General features: G+C 56.1%; 1 protein-coding gene across 2 annotated transcripts in view; it reads right to left on the bottom strand.

Moving 5' to 3' along the window:
* TRAPPC9 (trafficking protein particle complex subunit 9) overlaps nucleotides 1-15,418 on the bottom strand; it is a 170,052-nt gene that overhangs the window by 111,003 nt on the left and 43,631 nt on the right. For both annotated transcript variants that reach the window (XM_054708471.1, XM_054708472.1), the window contains 6 exons: nucleotides 14,978-15,123; nucleotides 13,768-13,853; nucleotides 4,803-4,929; nucleotides 3,469-3,601; nucleotides 1,553-1,716; nucleotides 656-808 (listed from right to left, as the gene is read on the bottom strand). In XM_054708471.1, coding sequence (XP_054564446.1) covers nucleotides 656-808; nucleotides 1,553-1,716; nucleotides 3,469-3,601; nucleotides 4,803-4,929; nucleotides 13,768-13,853; nucleotides 14,978-15,123 — 809 coding nt within the window. The remainder of the gene's footprint in view (nucleotides 1-655; nucleotides 809-1,552; nucleotides 1,717-3,468; nucleotides 3,602-4,802; nucleotides 4,930-13,767; nucleotides 13,854-14,977; nucleotides 15,124-15,418) is intronic.

Raw genomic sequence — 15,418 nt, 5'->3', positions numbered from 1 at the left:
GTGCCCTTACAACAGACACCGGAGTGCTCTCTCCGCCACGTGAGGGCATGGGGGGGTCAGGCAGGCATCTGCAGGCCAGAAGGCCCCTCACCAGAACCCAGCCGTGCCAGCCCCTGCTCCCAGACGCCCAGCCTCCAGAGCCGTGAGAAGTAAGTTTCTGCTGTACAGCCACGCTGTCGGTGGTCCTTTGTGACGGCAGAGCTAACTAATACACCCACAATGCCGCCACATGAATGTCTGAATGCACGCTTCATAATTTGACATAATTGATCCATGGGATCTTATCCGTAATCAGATATTCCCAAATATAAAGTCCCATGTTCTCTAGACTCTGAGGCCGCATAGAAATCACCAGACTCTGAGGGAGAGCTTCGTCATCCCCGCTAATTAGATCACAGCAGGTGAACTTGAAAAACGCCGTTCCCTCACTCCCCCAGCTCAGGATGCCCTCCTGGCCCCTGAGCACAGCACAGTGAAGGGTGTGAACCAAGAGCTTGAACTGAGAAGCCCCGTGCGGCTCTCAGATAAACGGGAGCTCACTCGGGTAACGAGGCGCCCAGGAGGCTCAAGCAGCCTGAGTGAGTGAGTGACCAGCAAGGGCGGCGGCGCGGTGCTCCCGGGACCGCGGAGGGCTGTGGGAACGGGAAGCGCTCACCGTCGCTGAGGTCTTGGAGGAGGTTCTCCTGGCACGAGAAGTCCAGCTTCACCTGGATGCTGACGGTGAGCGTGGCCACCTGGCCGGGCTGCAGGGGAAACTGGGCCAGGGCTTCCTCCAGCTTCCAGCTCAGGAAGTCGCCGTACAGCTTTTCTGCAATGACAACAGTGCGATGGCGATAGCGTGACGGAGGCGACAGGAGGCTCGCGAATCCCCCTGGGAAGTTCTGATGCATTCTCAGAAAGCCAAGCAAAACGCAAACCATTTCAAATGTGACAGATCAAAGGATCAAGAAAGTGCCAGGGTCCTGGGTGCTGGGAGGCCATCGCCTGGGCGTGTGAGGAGGAGTGAGGCGCCAAGCTTAAAGCCAAGTCACTTTTGCAACCACTGAGCAGTGACTCCCTGTGATTTTCTACAAGGAGTGTGCCTGGCACACGCTCATACATGCACACGCGTGCTAATGGCTCACGCTGCCGGAGTCCACCCCTCCATGGCACTCATGAAGATGGCCTGCGCCTCGGCCTGCCAAGTTCAGTGGCCCACGGAGAGCCTGTCAGAGGGGTGCACGGGCTCCAGGCGTTAGCCCCACTCAGGAAACCCTGGCTGCAGGTGACAGATGGGGCCAGGTGGACACTTCTGAGCCTGCGAACGCCCCTGCATTCATTCGCTCAAGAATGCTTCCTGAGGGTCTCCGACAGAAAGGCCGGGGACAGGGTGCGTCCTCTGCCCCATTGGCCTCCTGCGTGCGCTCCTCACACGTGACTAGAACACCACGTTCCCGAGGGCATCAGAGAGAGGGAGAAGCTTTCAGATGCTCTGAACACGGCACAGAAACGCGTGTCTCCTGCGAACAGAGACGATAACACTGCTGAGGGCAAACCTGCCGGGAGCACCCACCTTTGGAGGCGAGGACTCTGGAGGTGACCTCCAGCTTCTCCAAGGGCTCCACTCCGATGTTCTCCAACTTGATGACCAGCTGCTGCGTCTCTCCGTTGTAAAGCTGGACGGACACATGCGTGGATATCTCGTCACCAGAGGCAGGTTGCAAGGAGTGTGCAGACCTAAGATAATGGTAATAACAATGATACATCGCAAAAAGGAAGAAGAAAAGGAAACCAATGCATTTTAGAAGTATTCATGCCACCGCACTTAGAATTTCAGAACTGGGGACAGGAAATCCGGGCTTCACACAGGGAACTCAGCCCCACCACCAGGAACAGGAGGGTGAATCGGCCACAGAGGACCGGGCAGACCCGAGTGTGGTTTATACGCGCCACAGGGAGCTTCAATCCCCACTGTGTGGCCCAAAGCACAGCAAAGAGGGCTTTAGGCAGTGCCGGTCTCACAGCTGCGCTGTGCAGGGAGAAGCCGACGCTTGAACGAGTTGGGCTCACGGACCAGTCATGCCCGGCCCAGGGCCTCTGGTCCCAGCCCGGATACAGAATTTGCTCTTGATGTCAACAGCAGAACTCTGCCTAACCCGAGATCACGAGAACTTTCTTCTAGACGTTTTACACCTTTAGCTCTTACAGTCAGTTCCAGGATCCCTTCTGAGTCCCCTCACGCGATGCTCCTCCTGCCTCTGGTCTCTCAGGCTGCTCCCTCAGTGAGAAAACCCTCCTGTCCGCCACTCACCTGCTAACTCCTCCTCCCTCACCCCTCCCATGGCAGGTATGCACGCCACCTCCTGGAAGGACTCCCGCAGCCCTGTGCCCCCAGCCCTGTCAGCGTCCAGAGGACAGCGCCCTGGGACTGTTGCTCCCTGTCCATCTCCCCGCGGCACTGGAACTGCCTGGGCAAGGACAGGGCTGGTGTGCCAGGCCTGCGCCCAGCGTCCAGCACAGTGACCACGACATGTGTGAGGGAGCTTTTAGGACATTTCAGAAAATACCAAGACACATCTTACAAAAACAGCCAAAAGGGTCAGCATTCTCCGTAAGAGCAAAAATGGAGACAATCCCAAGTTCCAAGAGCAAGGACATGAATGGCGATGGGATTCTGAGATACTTGTTACCATGTGCCTTCTGACGTCACTGAAGTAAATGTGTTTAGCTTATGTTATGTGCTTATGCAAAAAGTAATCTATCCCACCGCCTATAATGTCATTAATATGTACAGGGGTTGGCAAAAGTGGGTTTGCAGTTGTGAGTACACAAAATGCCAAGTTTACTCTTATGTTACTATTAATTACTGTATCGCTTATTTGTATTATATCTTTTTTGTTGTTGTTGTTCATCTCACCCAAGGATATTTTTTCATTGATTTCAGAGAGAGTGGGAGAGAGAGGGAAAGAGAGAAACACATTGATTGGTTGTCTCCTGCACGTGCCCTGACAGGGGCCAAGAAGGAGCCTGCAACCGAGATACGTGCCCTTGACCCGAATTGAACCCAGAAGCCTTTGGTCCGCAGGCCGACGCTCTATCCACTGAGCCACACTGGCTAGGGCTTATGAGCGTTCTTATTGCTGTTACCTTTCGTCCTTACTTAGGGGTTCATCTTCTAGGTAATGACGCTGGTAATCTAACCTACTTGTGCCCACCCCTCCCTAGATTTCACAGGAACTGTGACTGCAGCGGCTAATTGCACACTGTCTGCTCTGGGTAAGGAACGCTTCCGCGTCTCCGTTCGCTGTCACAGAGCCCATCGCTCCCTGCTGTCCTGACACAGCCCTGGCCCACACTCTGGTCGCAAAGTCGGAGCCTGACTCAGGATCCGGGTGCCCCTGAGAGGTGCACACGGAGCGACACACGCTGAGCCATCTGCCCCCATGCCACGTGTTGTCCGGAGGCCGGCACCTGCTCTGCGGCGTCTACCTGGGCAGAGACGTGCTGATCTGCAGTCTGGGCAGAGCAGGAATGACTTCGACTGTGGAGCCGTTGGTCTTTATTCCCGGGAGGTTGTCCAGCAAACAGTCGCTGAAGACGCCGAAGACGGTGGTGTGGTAACCTGGAGACAAGAGGAGGGGCTTCCAGGCTCAGGCCTGAGGGCAGCCCCCGCAGTGGGAACAGTGCAAACCGAGCTGAGGTTCAGGCCCGTCACCTGCCAGTCCCACCCACGGGCCAGTCCACCCACGGGCCAGTCCCACCCACGGACCCCTCGGCTCCCCCCCGGAGGCGGAGCTAATCGCAGCACCCGCGCCTACCTTACCAGGCTGCCCACGCCCCAGGGAACATGTGCATGTGAGGTCTCTGCACACGGGGATCTCTGCACAATGTAATGATATCCTGTCCCTTTCCTGGTGTGCTTTTCAAATGTAGTTGTCTGTGAAGTGCGAGTGAGAGCCAAGCATTCCTTCCCAGGACATAACGTGACTTAAGTATTTGAAAAGGATTCCAAGTCTAAGCTCCAGAGCCCATTACTGTCATCATCACCGCCACACGAGACGGCCACCTGCTGCTGTGGACAGGAACGACAACCTAAGAGCAGCACAACTTCCACGACAAAAGAGAAAACTCCCTCGGTTACAGAAGCACTTGGAACTGTTCAAGCTTTAAAATGGCTTTTGACGCCCTAGCCGGTTTGGCTCAGTGGATAGAGCATAGGCCTGGGAACTGAAAGGTTCCCGGGTTCAATTCCAGTCAAGGGCACATGCCCAGGTTGTGGGCCCGATCCCCAGTAGGAGGCATGCAGGAGGCAGCCGATCAATGATTCTCTCTTATCACTGATGTTTCTCTCTCTCCCTCTCCCTTCCTCTCTGAAGTCAATAAAAATATATTTAAAAATAAATAAATAAGTAAAATGGCTTTTGAGCCCAGCCAGCGTGGCTCAGTGACTGAGCGTCGACCTATGAACCAGGAGGTCATGGTTCAATTCCCGGTCAGGGCACATGTCTGGGTTGTGAGCTCGATCCCCAGTAGGGTGCGTGCAGGAGGCAGCCGATCGATGATTCTCTCTTTCATCATTTATGCCTCTATCTCTCCCGCTCTGAAATCAATAAAAATTTATTTTAAAATAAAAATAAAATAAATAGAATGGCTCCTAAAATTGTGAGGTAATGTTATAAACAACGTTCCCTATGTAACGAAATGAAGCAATGCCTGGTGGTTGGGACTAGGATGCTGCTGACCGGTGACAGGCCTCCGTGAGGCAGGGCAACAGAGCGGCCGGCTGTCCTACCCGACGGGAACCGGAGAGAAATTCCCCTTACCATTCACGGAAATCGTCCCCGTCGTCTGGGGGACCCCGACGAGCGTCACTGGGTAAAGACCGGACTCGGCCGGGAGGGAAAGTGCCGCAGGAAGAGACTCGAACTCCACTCCACTCGTGAGGAGCCCCTGGAACAAGGGGCGGGCGACATGAATCAGTGCAGCCCAGACCCAGAACCCCGCTCAGCTCCAGAGCAGCGGGCCGGCCCAGGGAAAGGCTCTCACAGAGCTCGGAGGCCGTGGAGACGGCGAAAGTGCGTTCACACCAAACAGCCGGGAATGGAAGCAGCGTGTGCGCCTGAACAAAGCCCTCCTGGTATTAGCCCCGACGGCCATTTTTCTATCCTTACTTGGTTTTGTTGTTTTGCCAAATGGGAATGTAAACACAATCAAAAAAACACAAAGCATGGAAATATATCATCCAGAGTCTATGAATCATCAGCTCATTTCCCTAAGGACCAGGCACACGCTTGACGTGAACGAGACCGAGTCCCTGGCCTTAAGGAGCTGCCCCACGACTGGAAACTGTGCAGGATGTCAGCTCTGGACTGCCCAGCTTTGTAAGACACGCCCCAGTGCAATAAGGCAGGAAAGGAAGTAAAAGGCACACAGACAGTTATTCACACACACACACGAAACTGTGGCCACAGAAAACCCCACGGAATCCAAGTGAAAAAACTAATAAGTGCATTTAGCGAAGTGGCCAAGTCGTCATTTAAAAAAAGGAAAGGTATTTCTTTTTTTTTTTTTTTTCCTGTAACTCTTTTTTTTTTTTTTTTAATTTCTTTATTGATTAAGGTGTCACATATTTGTCCTCATCCCCCCATTCCCATCCCCCCCCCTCCCCACGCATGCCCCAACCCCCTGTTGAACTTAACCGTTGGATAGGCTCATATGCATGCACACAAGTCCTTTGGTTGAACTCTCCCCCTCCCCCCACCCTCCCCTATCCTCCCTCTGAGGCCCCCTAGTCCGATCGATGCCTCCTTGCTTCTGGGTCTGTTCTTGTTCCTCAGTCTATGTTGTTCATCATTTCCCCTAGATGAGCGAGATCATATGTCACTAGATATATACTTATGAGAACTGAATGTGAGACGAGAAATAATAGTTATGCTGACAGGCATATGGATCAGTCTGTAGTGAGTTTCTTTCTGGACCAACAGTTCTTTTGAGACCCAATTTCAATGTCCACCAGTTCCTTATGTGTACATGTCAGCACTGACCCCTCAGCTCTGGATGGTGGACAAATGGTGGTAACGGAGGTCCGACTCCCTCTGGTTTGGTCTCGGCCAGACCCAGGGGCACGGCTTCACCCAGACTAAGGGGCACGTGGCCTCACCCGGATCTAGGGACACATGGTCTCACATGTACCCAGGGACGCTTGGGCTCTCCCAGACCCAGGGGCATGTGGACTCACCCGGGCCTAGGTGCACGAGGCCTCACCCTGATCCAGGGACACATGGTCTCGCCCGGACCCAGGGGTGCGTGGCCTCTCTCAGACCCAGGGGCACGTGGCCTCACCTGGACCTAGGTGCACGAGGCCTCACCCGGATCCAGGGACACATGGTCTCACCCGGACCAGGTGCGCTTGGCCTCCCCCAGACCCAGGGGCACGTGGCCTCACCCGGGCCTAGGTGCATGAGGCCTCACCCGGATCTAGGGACACATGGTCTCACCCGGACCCAGGGACGCTTGGCCTCTCCCAGACCCAGGGGCACGTGGCCTCACCCGGGCCTAGGTGCACGAGGCCTCACCCAGATCCAGGGACACATGGTCTCACCCGGACCCAGGGATGCTTGGCCTCTCCCAGCCCCAGGGGCACGTGGCCTCACCCGGGCCTAGGTGCACGAGGCCTCACCCGGATACAGGGACACATGGTCTCACCCGGACCCAGGGACGCTTGGCCTCTCCCAGACCCAGGGGCACGTGGCCTCACCCGGGCCTAGGTGTACGAGACCTCACCCGGATCCAGGGACACATGGTCTCGCCCGGACCCAGGGACGCTTGGCCTCTCCCAGACCCAGGGGCACGTGGCCTCACCCAGGCCTAGGTGCACGAGGCCTCACCCGGATCCAGGGACACATGGTCTCGCCCGGACCCAGGGGTGCGTGGCCTCTCTCAGACCCAGGGGCACGTGGCCTCACCTGGACCTAGGTGCACGAGGCCTCACCCGGATCCAGGGACACATGGTCTCACCTGGACCCAGGGACGCTTGGCCTCTCCCAGCCCCAGGGGCACGTGGCCTCACCCGGGCCTAGGTGCACGAGGCCTCACCCGGATCCAGGGACACACGGTCTCACCCGGACCCAGGGACGCTTGGCCTCTCCCAGACCCAGGGGCACGTGGCCTCACCCGGGCCTAGGTGCACGAGGCCTCACCCGGATCCAGGGACACACGGTCTCACCCGGACCCAGGGATGCTTGGCCTCTCCCAGACCCAGGGGCACGTGGCCTCACCCGGGCCTAGGTGTACGAGTCCTCACCCGGATCCAGGGACACATGGTCTCGCCCGGACCCAGGGGTGCGTGGCCTCTCTCAGACCCAGGGGCACGTGGCCTCACCTGGACCTAGGTGCACGAGGCCTCACCCGGATCCAGGGACACATGGTCTCACCCGGACCCAGGGACGCTTGGCCTCTCCCAGCCCCAGGGGCACGTGGCCTCACCCGGGCCTAGGTGCACGAGGCCTCACCCGGATACAGGGACACATGGTCTCACCCGGACCCAGGGATGCTTGGCCTCTCCCAGACCCAGGGGCACGTGGCCTCACCCGGGCCTAGGTGCACGAGCCTCACCCGGATCCAGGGACTCATGGTCTCACCCGGACCCAGGGACGCCTGGCCTCCCCCAGACCCAGGGGTACGCGGCCCCACCCGGGCCTAGGTGCACGAGGCCTCACCCGGATCCAGGGACACATGGTCTCGCCCGGACCCAGGGGTGCGTGGCCTCTCCCAGACCCAGGGGCATGTGGCCTCACCTGGACCTAGGTGCACGAGGCCTCCCCCGGATCCAGGGACACATGGTCTCACCCAGATTCAGGGGCGCTTGGCCTCTCCCAGACCCAGGGGCGCTTGGCCTCACCCGGGCACGGGACCCAGCGTCATCCGGATCCAGGGGCACTTGGCCTCACCAGGACCTGGAATCCGGCCTCACCTGGATCCAGGGGCACGGGGCCCCACCCAGACCCAGGGACGCGAGGCCCCACCCATACCCGGAGGCGCGCGACCACTCCCGAGCCCAGAGGCGCGCAACCCCGCCCGCACCCGGGTCCCAGCGGGGCCCCGTCCTCCCGATCCCAATTCCCGCCGGTCAACCCCCCCCCCAGCAACCCCCCCGTCCATCCTGCCAGAGCTCCAGGACGGCCGCCGCAGAACTCGTCGGGCGGCTGCTCGGCGAAGCTCCGGTGCGCCCGGTGTGTGGCGGCGGGCCGGTCCGGCGTCGCCGCGCCGGCCCCTGGGTCCGCAGCGGCGGCTGGTCGCCGAGCATGCGCACCCGTCCGCCCCCGGGGCACCGAGATTCCTGAAGGACTCGGAGGCCAGCAAGCGCGGAGTCCCCCACCCCACGTCTCACAGGGGCCCGTCTGTCCGTGCTCGGCAGCCAGTGGAGCCGCCCCCTCAGCCGGAGACCGCCGGGGGGACCGCGCCGAGCACGCTCCAGGTCGCCACTGTGTCGCCCGAGCCGCAGTTCCCAAAGTGTGGTCCTTGGGTCACCGGCATCAGCATCATCCCGCATACCCCTCTTTTATTCTAGCTGCAGAGCATCCACTCAGCCAGCCCTACGGTGGTCTTGGGTGGTGTCTGCTCCATTCTCCCGTCGCAGCCTCAAAGTTGTTGTGGCAGGCAACATCCAGGCCTCCGCCCTATGCCTCCATCCCGGTCCTCCCTTGTATAGTTAAGTCTTGATTGTTGCTGGTGTCACCGGGAGGGCTCTCTTTGTCTATAAAGGAAGAGTTGCTGTGCAGGAGACACTCCTATGGGCCGGGTCTTGGTGCAGCAAGGCTTTGGCGCTCACTGAATCTGCCTGTTGGATGTGTCCCTTATGCACGTGGTTGAAATCTGGTGTCATTTCCCACAGACCACCAGATGCCCTCGTTTCTGGGTCCCCAATGGGGCGTAGATCAGCCACTGCCTTAGGCACTCAGCAGGGATTACAGCAAAAACTGTAGTTTCCTCCTCCTGTCTGAGTGGCTCTGGAGCAGTCAGACTAGAACAGCAGTTCATCTGGTCCGCTGCCAGAGGGCAGGCCACCCACATGCATAAGCCGTTGCTTGGAGCGTAGATGCGCCTGCAAGACTTGCGGGGCGGGTCTTCAAAACGTGCGGGGCGGGTCCCAGGGCGGGGCAGGTCTCAGGGCGGGGCGGGTCCCAGGGTGGGGCGGGGTCTCAGGGCGCCAACAGGCCATGGTGCGGCGAGCCGCAATGGCTGCGAGTCTGCTCCTTCTGCCTTCCAAGTTTCTAAGTCCCCTCGTTCCGCGCTCTAGCGCAGCAAACACTGATTGCTGGGCGCACCTCCGCAAGAGTCCCGCCTCTCCCCGCAGGCATCTGGGTCTCCCGTGGGTCCCCAGAAGCTGGATTTCAGGGTGATAGAGAGCTAATCTCCCCTAGGTTTGGAACAAAAGCCCCTTTCCCCCGCCACCAGCCCGACCCACGCGCCTCCGCACCTCGTCCCCTCCGATTTAGCTGGTTTCCTCTTCCCTCTTAGCTGTAAATCTGCCGTTCAGCCATCTCTCCTGTAGTTCTGGGCTGCAGACGCTCCGTCCTCCAGTCGCGCCCCTGAAACCGCTGCGCGCGCAGTTCGCAGTTCCTTTGTTTAGCCCAGCCGTCCTGTTTAGCCCAGCCGTCCTCTTGATTCTCCTCCATCAAAATGGCTAGAGGACTTGAATGTAAGATGAGAACTCCTAAGAATCCTCCAAATCGGTGTTGGCGGCGTCCGGGGCCCCGAGGATCTCAGTGCGCAGCTCGGCCAGGTCGGTGGCGCGGATTAGCCCCTCCTGTAGAAAGATGGTCTCTTCCTTCACCGAGAGCCGCTGCGCCGAGTCCGCGGCTGCCGCCACAGCAGCCGCCGCGGCGCCCACGAGTCCATGGCCCTGGCTGCGGTACTGACTGAGAGGAGCAGCTGCCCAGTCTGGGGAGACGCGAGCAGCAGTCGCCACCCTCACCAGCCCATGTTTCAGTTGTATTTCCGAAACTGCCATGCGAGGCAACAGATCAGCCTTTCACCTCCGCCGCCATCTTTTTTTCTCCTCGGAAAGGTATTTCTGTAATAGCCTAGAACAGTGCTCGGCAAACCGCGGCTCGCGAGCCACATGCGGCTCTTTGGCCCCTTGAGTGTGGCTCTTCCACAAAATACCATGGCCTGGGCGAGTCTATTTGGAAGAAGTGGCATTAGAAGAAGTTTAAGTTTAAAAAATTTGGCTCTCAAAAGAAATTTCAATCGTTGTCCTGTTGATATTTGGCTCTGTTGACTAATGAGTTTGCCGACCACTGGCCTAGAAGAACGTGATGATATTGTGAGCCGAGTCCTCACGCTGGAAGAAGGGACACAGGTGTGGAATGGAGGAAGGCAAGAGAGGATTTATGGAGATGGATTAGAGCTGGAGGTACCACTGTGAAGTGGGGATTTATGAAATGTGTGTTTGTACTGTGCATACGGGCATGAGTCTATGTACACATATGCAGGGGCATGCATGTAGGCACATATGGACATACATACAGGTAGATACATGTAGATATTCATGTCTGTGTGTGCATGCATGTAGGCACATATGCGCATACATGGCTGTGTGTACATGCATATAGGTGCATGTGGGCATGTGTGTCTGTGTGTACATGTGTGTTGATACATGTGCGTGTCTGTGTGTGTGTGCACATAGGTACATATGGAAGTTCGTGTCTATTGTACATGCATGCACAATTGTCCTACCTCTGTCTACAGAAAGCACCCAGGAGACACTCCAGTGGCAGTGAGCACACCTGAGCCAGGTTTGGAGCAGAAGAGTGAAACGATCCAGCCATGTACAGAACAGATGTCATGGGCAGGAGTGGAACGGAAACCAATTAGGTGGCTATTGCCTCTAGGTGAGATATAGCAGCATTCTGTTTCTTCTTAAAATAGCTAACGCAAATATGGCCAGCTGTTAACACTTTCTAAATGTGGACGGTGGATATGTGAATGTTTATTATTCCCTGTAACATGTCCTATGTTTTAGATATTTCATGACTTAATTTTTTAAAACCTGACCATGACTGGGGGGCTACCTCCTAGTGTCTTTTTTTTAGAGAGAGAGTAGAATGGAGGGAGACAGAGACAGAGAGAAATGCGGATGGGAGAGAGATACATTGATTGGTTACCTCCCGCACACGCCCTGACCTGGGCTGGGGACTGAACCTGCGACCCAGCTACGTGCCCTTGACAGGGAGAACCCGAGACCCTGTGGTGCGCCAGCCGACACTCTAACTGCTGAGCCACACCAGCCAAGGCTCCTAGTGGTAATTTTTATTTTAGTCTTTGTCCTTCCCAATTTTTTATTAAAAGCTACATTTTTAAAGATGAAACCTGTATAAGAAAAAGCAGGAGGCAGATGATACTTTGATCATTTTGGGGAGGATTCTCTGAACAACTATCATTCCCTGTTTGCCCAAGAGACAGACAGTCCCGGGAGAGGCCTGGTCACAAGCCAAGCAGTAGGCCAGCCCGTTCCTGTGCCACAGGGGGCGGCACCCTCGAGGCCCGCCTCCAACAGCCTCAGCACTGTCAGCTCAACATGCAGCAGACGCTCTAAGAACTCACACAGATTTCAGAAAACGATGTCCGTGCTGAAGGCCTAAGCATCACTATAAATAACGCCCGCCCGCCTGGGTCTCTGGCTCACCTGGTGCTCTCAGCCGAGCCGTCATCATCCCTCCCTGACTGCACAGGCGTCCTATGGCCCCTCGTGCACCCCCACACCACAGCACTGACCACATGACCGCAGGGATCGGGTCCCGGTGCCCCGCCCGAGGCCTGGCCATGGCCTGGGCACTCAGCCAGACACCTGCACGAAGCACCTGCCCTGGCCCCTGAACGTGAGTCGGAAAACTCCGAGTGTCTCAACCCTCCTTTGCGGGTCACTGGGAGTCACACCGCAGGCCTCTCTGTGAGCGGCGCACAGGGGGCCTGCGCAGTGGGCTCTGCCTGGGATCACTGGGGTTAGCCTGGACAGCCAGGACAAAGCCCCCTCCCACAATGGAGTCAGGTGAGCACTTCCGACAGACACCGCTCCCTGGTGAGCTTGAGCGCCCTGCACACAGGACCAGCACCCGGGCCTCGAGGCTGAGAGAAGGCCCAGGGAGTGATGAGGACGTCACCCTCTCCCTCAGCCTTGGTCACCTCATCATCATGCAGCAGCAGCGTGACCTGTGGTCGTCACACGCAAACCTCAAGGAGACGATTTCAAATCTGATTTCCAAGCAACTAGATGCGAGGTGTGTCCAAATCAGAGGGGCCTCTGTCCACTGATTGAAACACCGACCGAGCACCAGGCACTAGAGACTCGGAAAAGATAAGGTGTGATCTCCACTCACAAGGAGCTGACCAGCCCTGACGAAGCAAATACAAAACCTGACACAGCACAGGATGTGTCCTCAAGTACTAGGTGTACCAGTTAATAATGCGGACTTTTTTCAATAGGTGGAGTTACACATATGTTGATATATATGCGATTTGCTATGTATGCTATTTTGTTGTATTGACAGCAAACTTCAATATGTCATGTCAAATTTGCTGGAGGTGTTAACATCATAGATATTTTTATGCTTAAAAATGTTGAATTTTGTGCCAAAAAGAGCATTTGCGGGAAGTTTTAATTCATTATTTTGAAGAAAAAGTTATCTATACTTCGGGAAGCTTATGGTGAACATGCTCTATCTCAAGATCCTTGTGAGCGCTGGTTTAAATGCTTTAAAAGTGATGATTTCCATGTGAAAGACAAAGAACGTCCAGGTCAACCGAAAAAGTTTGAAGACCAACAATGACAAGCATTATTGGATGAAGATGCGTGTCAAACTCAAAAACAACTTGCAGAAAGATTACACGTTGCTCAGCAAACGATTTCCGATCGTTTACAAGCAATGGGAAAGATTTTAAAGGAAGGAAAATGGGTGCCACATCAACTGAACGAAAGACAAATGGAAAACCGAAAGTCATCAGTAAAATGTTGCTTCAACGGCACGAAAGAAAGTCTTTTTTGCATCAAATTGTGGCTGGCGATGAAAAGTGGATTTATTTTGAGAATCCCAAATGCACAAAATCATGGGTTGATCCAGGTCAACCATCAACATTGACTGCAAGGCCAAATCGCTTCAGAAAGAAGACAAAGCTCTGCGTTTGGTGGGATCAGGAAGGTGTGGTGTATTATGAGCTTCTAAAACGAGGTGAAACTGTTAATACTGATCGCTACCGACAACAAATAATCAATTTGAACCACACTTTGATCTTAAAACCACCAGAATGGGCCAGAAGACACGGCAAAGTAATTTTGCTTCATGATAACGCACCATCACACACTTCAAAACCAGTTACAGACACGTGAAAAGATCTTGCCTGGGAAGTATTAACCCACCCGCCGTGTTCACCAGACCTCGCTCCTTCAGATGACCACTTGTTCCGATCGATGGCACACGCACTTTCTGAGCAGCACTTCAAAACGTACGAAGAAGTGGAAAATGGGGTCTCTGAATGGTTTGCCTCAAAACAAGAAAAGTTCTATTGGGACGATATCCACAAATTACCTGAAAGATGGGGGAAATGTGTAGCTAGCGATGGACATTACTTTGAATAAAGCACTTTTGATGTTTCTCTTGAAATTACCGTGTTTTCTTTGAAGACAAAAATCCGCATTATTAACCGGTACACCTGGTATTAGGTAAAAAACACATCTTCATGGTAAGTTGGCAGCCAGCCCCACAGGGTCGAATGATTGGTGATACATACCATGTTCTCAACTCGGAGTTCAAAGGGCATGGGGTTGTAAACCATCAGCTGCACTTCGCACACATCTCCCTGCACCCACTGGAAATCTAGAAACACACACACAGGGCCATGTGTTAGTTGGTACTCTGCGTATTTAACATGGTTTCCTCTGGAAATTCCTTTCTCCGGCGAAGCCGCGGGCATAAATATCGTCATGAGGTAACCAACCAAAGCTGGTTTCCCCACGGGCTTTCTCGGAACCAGAGCAGCCTGGAGGAGCTGAGAGCGGCCCTGGCCGACAGCTGGCAGAGAAGAGGGGTGTCCATTATACAACTCCCCCATCACACAAGAAGACTCGCTCATGGAGACTGGCATTGTGGCGTAAAGAGGCGTGATTCTTCAAACCTCTAGGCAGGGCCTAGCTGATGAGCATATTCCCAAAGAGACAGCAGCCACAGAATGGAAACTACATTTCCTACCCGTGGGTCTGCAACCAATGACACGCATTCTGGCTGCAGCCTCTGTTGCATCTCAGGAGAAATCTTGCCTCACCCACTGAAAGCATCCTCAGCCCGGTGGCCAGGTGCTTCTCGCTGTGATGGGAGCCAGGTGACAAAGGAGATGCCCTGGCTGTCACCACCGACCTGGCTGGGGCCTGAGCTCGGCCGCGTCCTAGCTCCACCCAGGCAGGTGATTTAGATTCGCCGTCTTACTTTCCGGCTGTAAACTGGGACTAGGACGCCTGCAGCGCCGTGCAGTGACGAGGATCACGGCAGCACAGAGGATTAGTCTCATAAAATGAAGCCTCAACCATTTCTTAAGACGGAGAGGAAAAAACAGAGGCAGGGCCGACCCCGGGGCTGACCCCGCAGCCGCACAGCCCCAGGCGCCAAGGGCCCGCACCCCACCCTGAATGGAAGTCAACCTTCCATCCCCGCGGCTCACAAGCCACGCCAGGCCTTGGACATCACTCCACTCATCGCCTGCTGCCGCCCGCCGGCGTCTCCGCTAACAGAGGCCTCTGGCTTCTACAACTCCCACAACGCCCCCTTTCGTGGCACAGACTTTTAAAAACAGATCTATGGCAACTGCCCGGCGGAGGCAGCGAACTGAGAAGCCGAGAGGGGAGACTGCTCTGTGCAGGTGCCTGCACACGCGTGACGGCCTGGCTACGCACGACACGTTGCGTGTGGGCCGGCGCGGCGAAGCTCGAAGGCCAGGACGGTCCTACCGATCTTCCTGCTCCGCTCCTCGCCCCGGCTGTGGGCGATGATGGGCGAGTAGATGAAGGGGCTCTTGGCGGACACGTTCTGGCCCAGCAAGCTCTTCATCTTCTGCGGCCGGAGGCTGGCCGGGAGGTTCAGCAGCTTCACGTGCCTGCGGTTTCAACGGAACAGAAATACGTCACCTGCCTTGGTAGCTGGGTTTCGGCGGAAATACCACACCGCAGTCTGCGTCAGAACAGTCATCCCACCGCAAACAAACTGGGAAAGAAACTGCTCCGATCCGGCCGGGCAGCACTGCACGCGGTGGCCCGACCCTCCCAGGACGGGGCGGTGACCCTGCGGCCGGAGGACCCAGGCAGCAGCCCCGAGGTCGGCGGCCGGTTGAAGCCTGAACTGCACTGCGCAGCTCTGTGTGCCATGGGCAGGGCCGGGCCGGCCCCAGACTC

The sequence above is a fragment of the Eptesicus fuscus genome, chromosome 19 (assembly GCF_027574615.1).
Source record: "Eptesicus fuscus isolate TK198812 chromosome 19, DD_ASM_mEF_20220401, whole genome shotgun sequence".
Taxonomy (NCBI): Eukaryota; Metazoa; Chordata; class Mammalia; order Chiroptera; family Vespertilionidae; genus Eptesicus; species Eptesicus fuscus.
The sequence above is the reverse complement of the archived record's forward strand: the minus strand, read 5'-3'. Positions and strand labels throughout refer to the sequence as shown.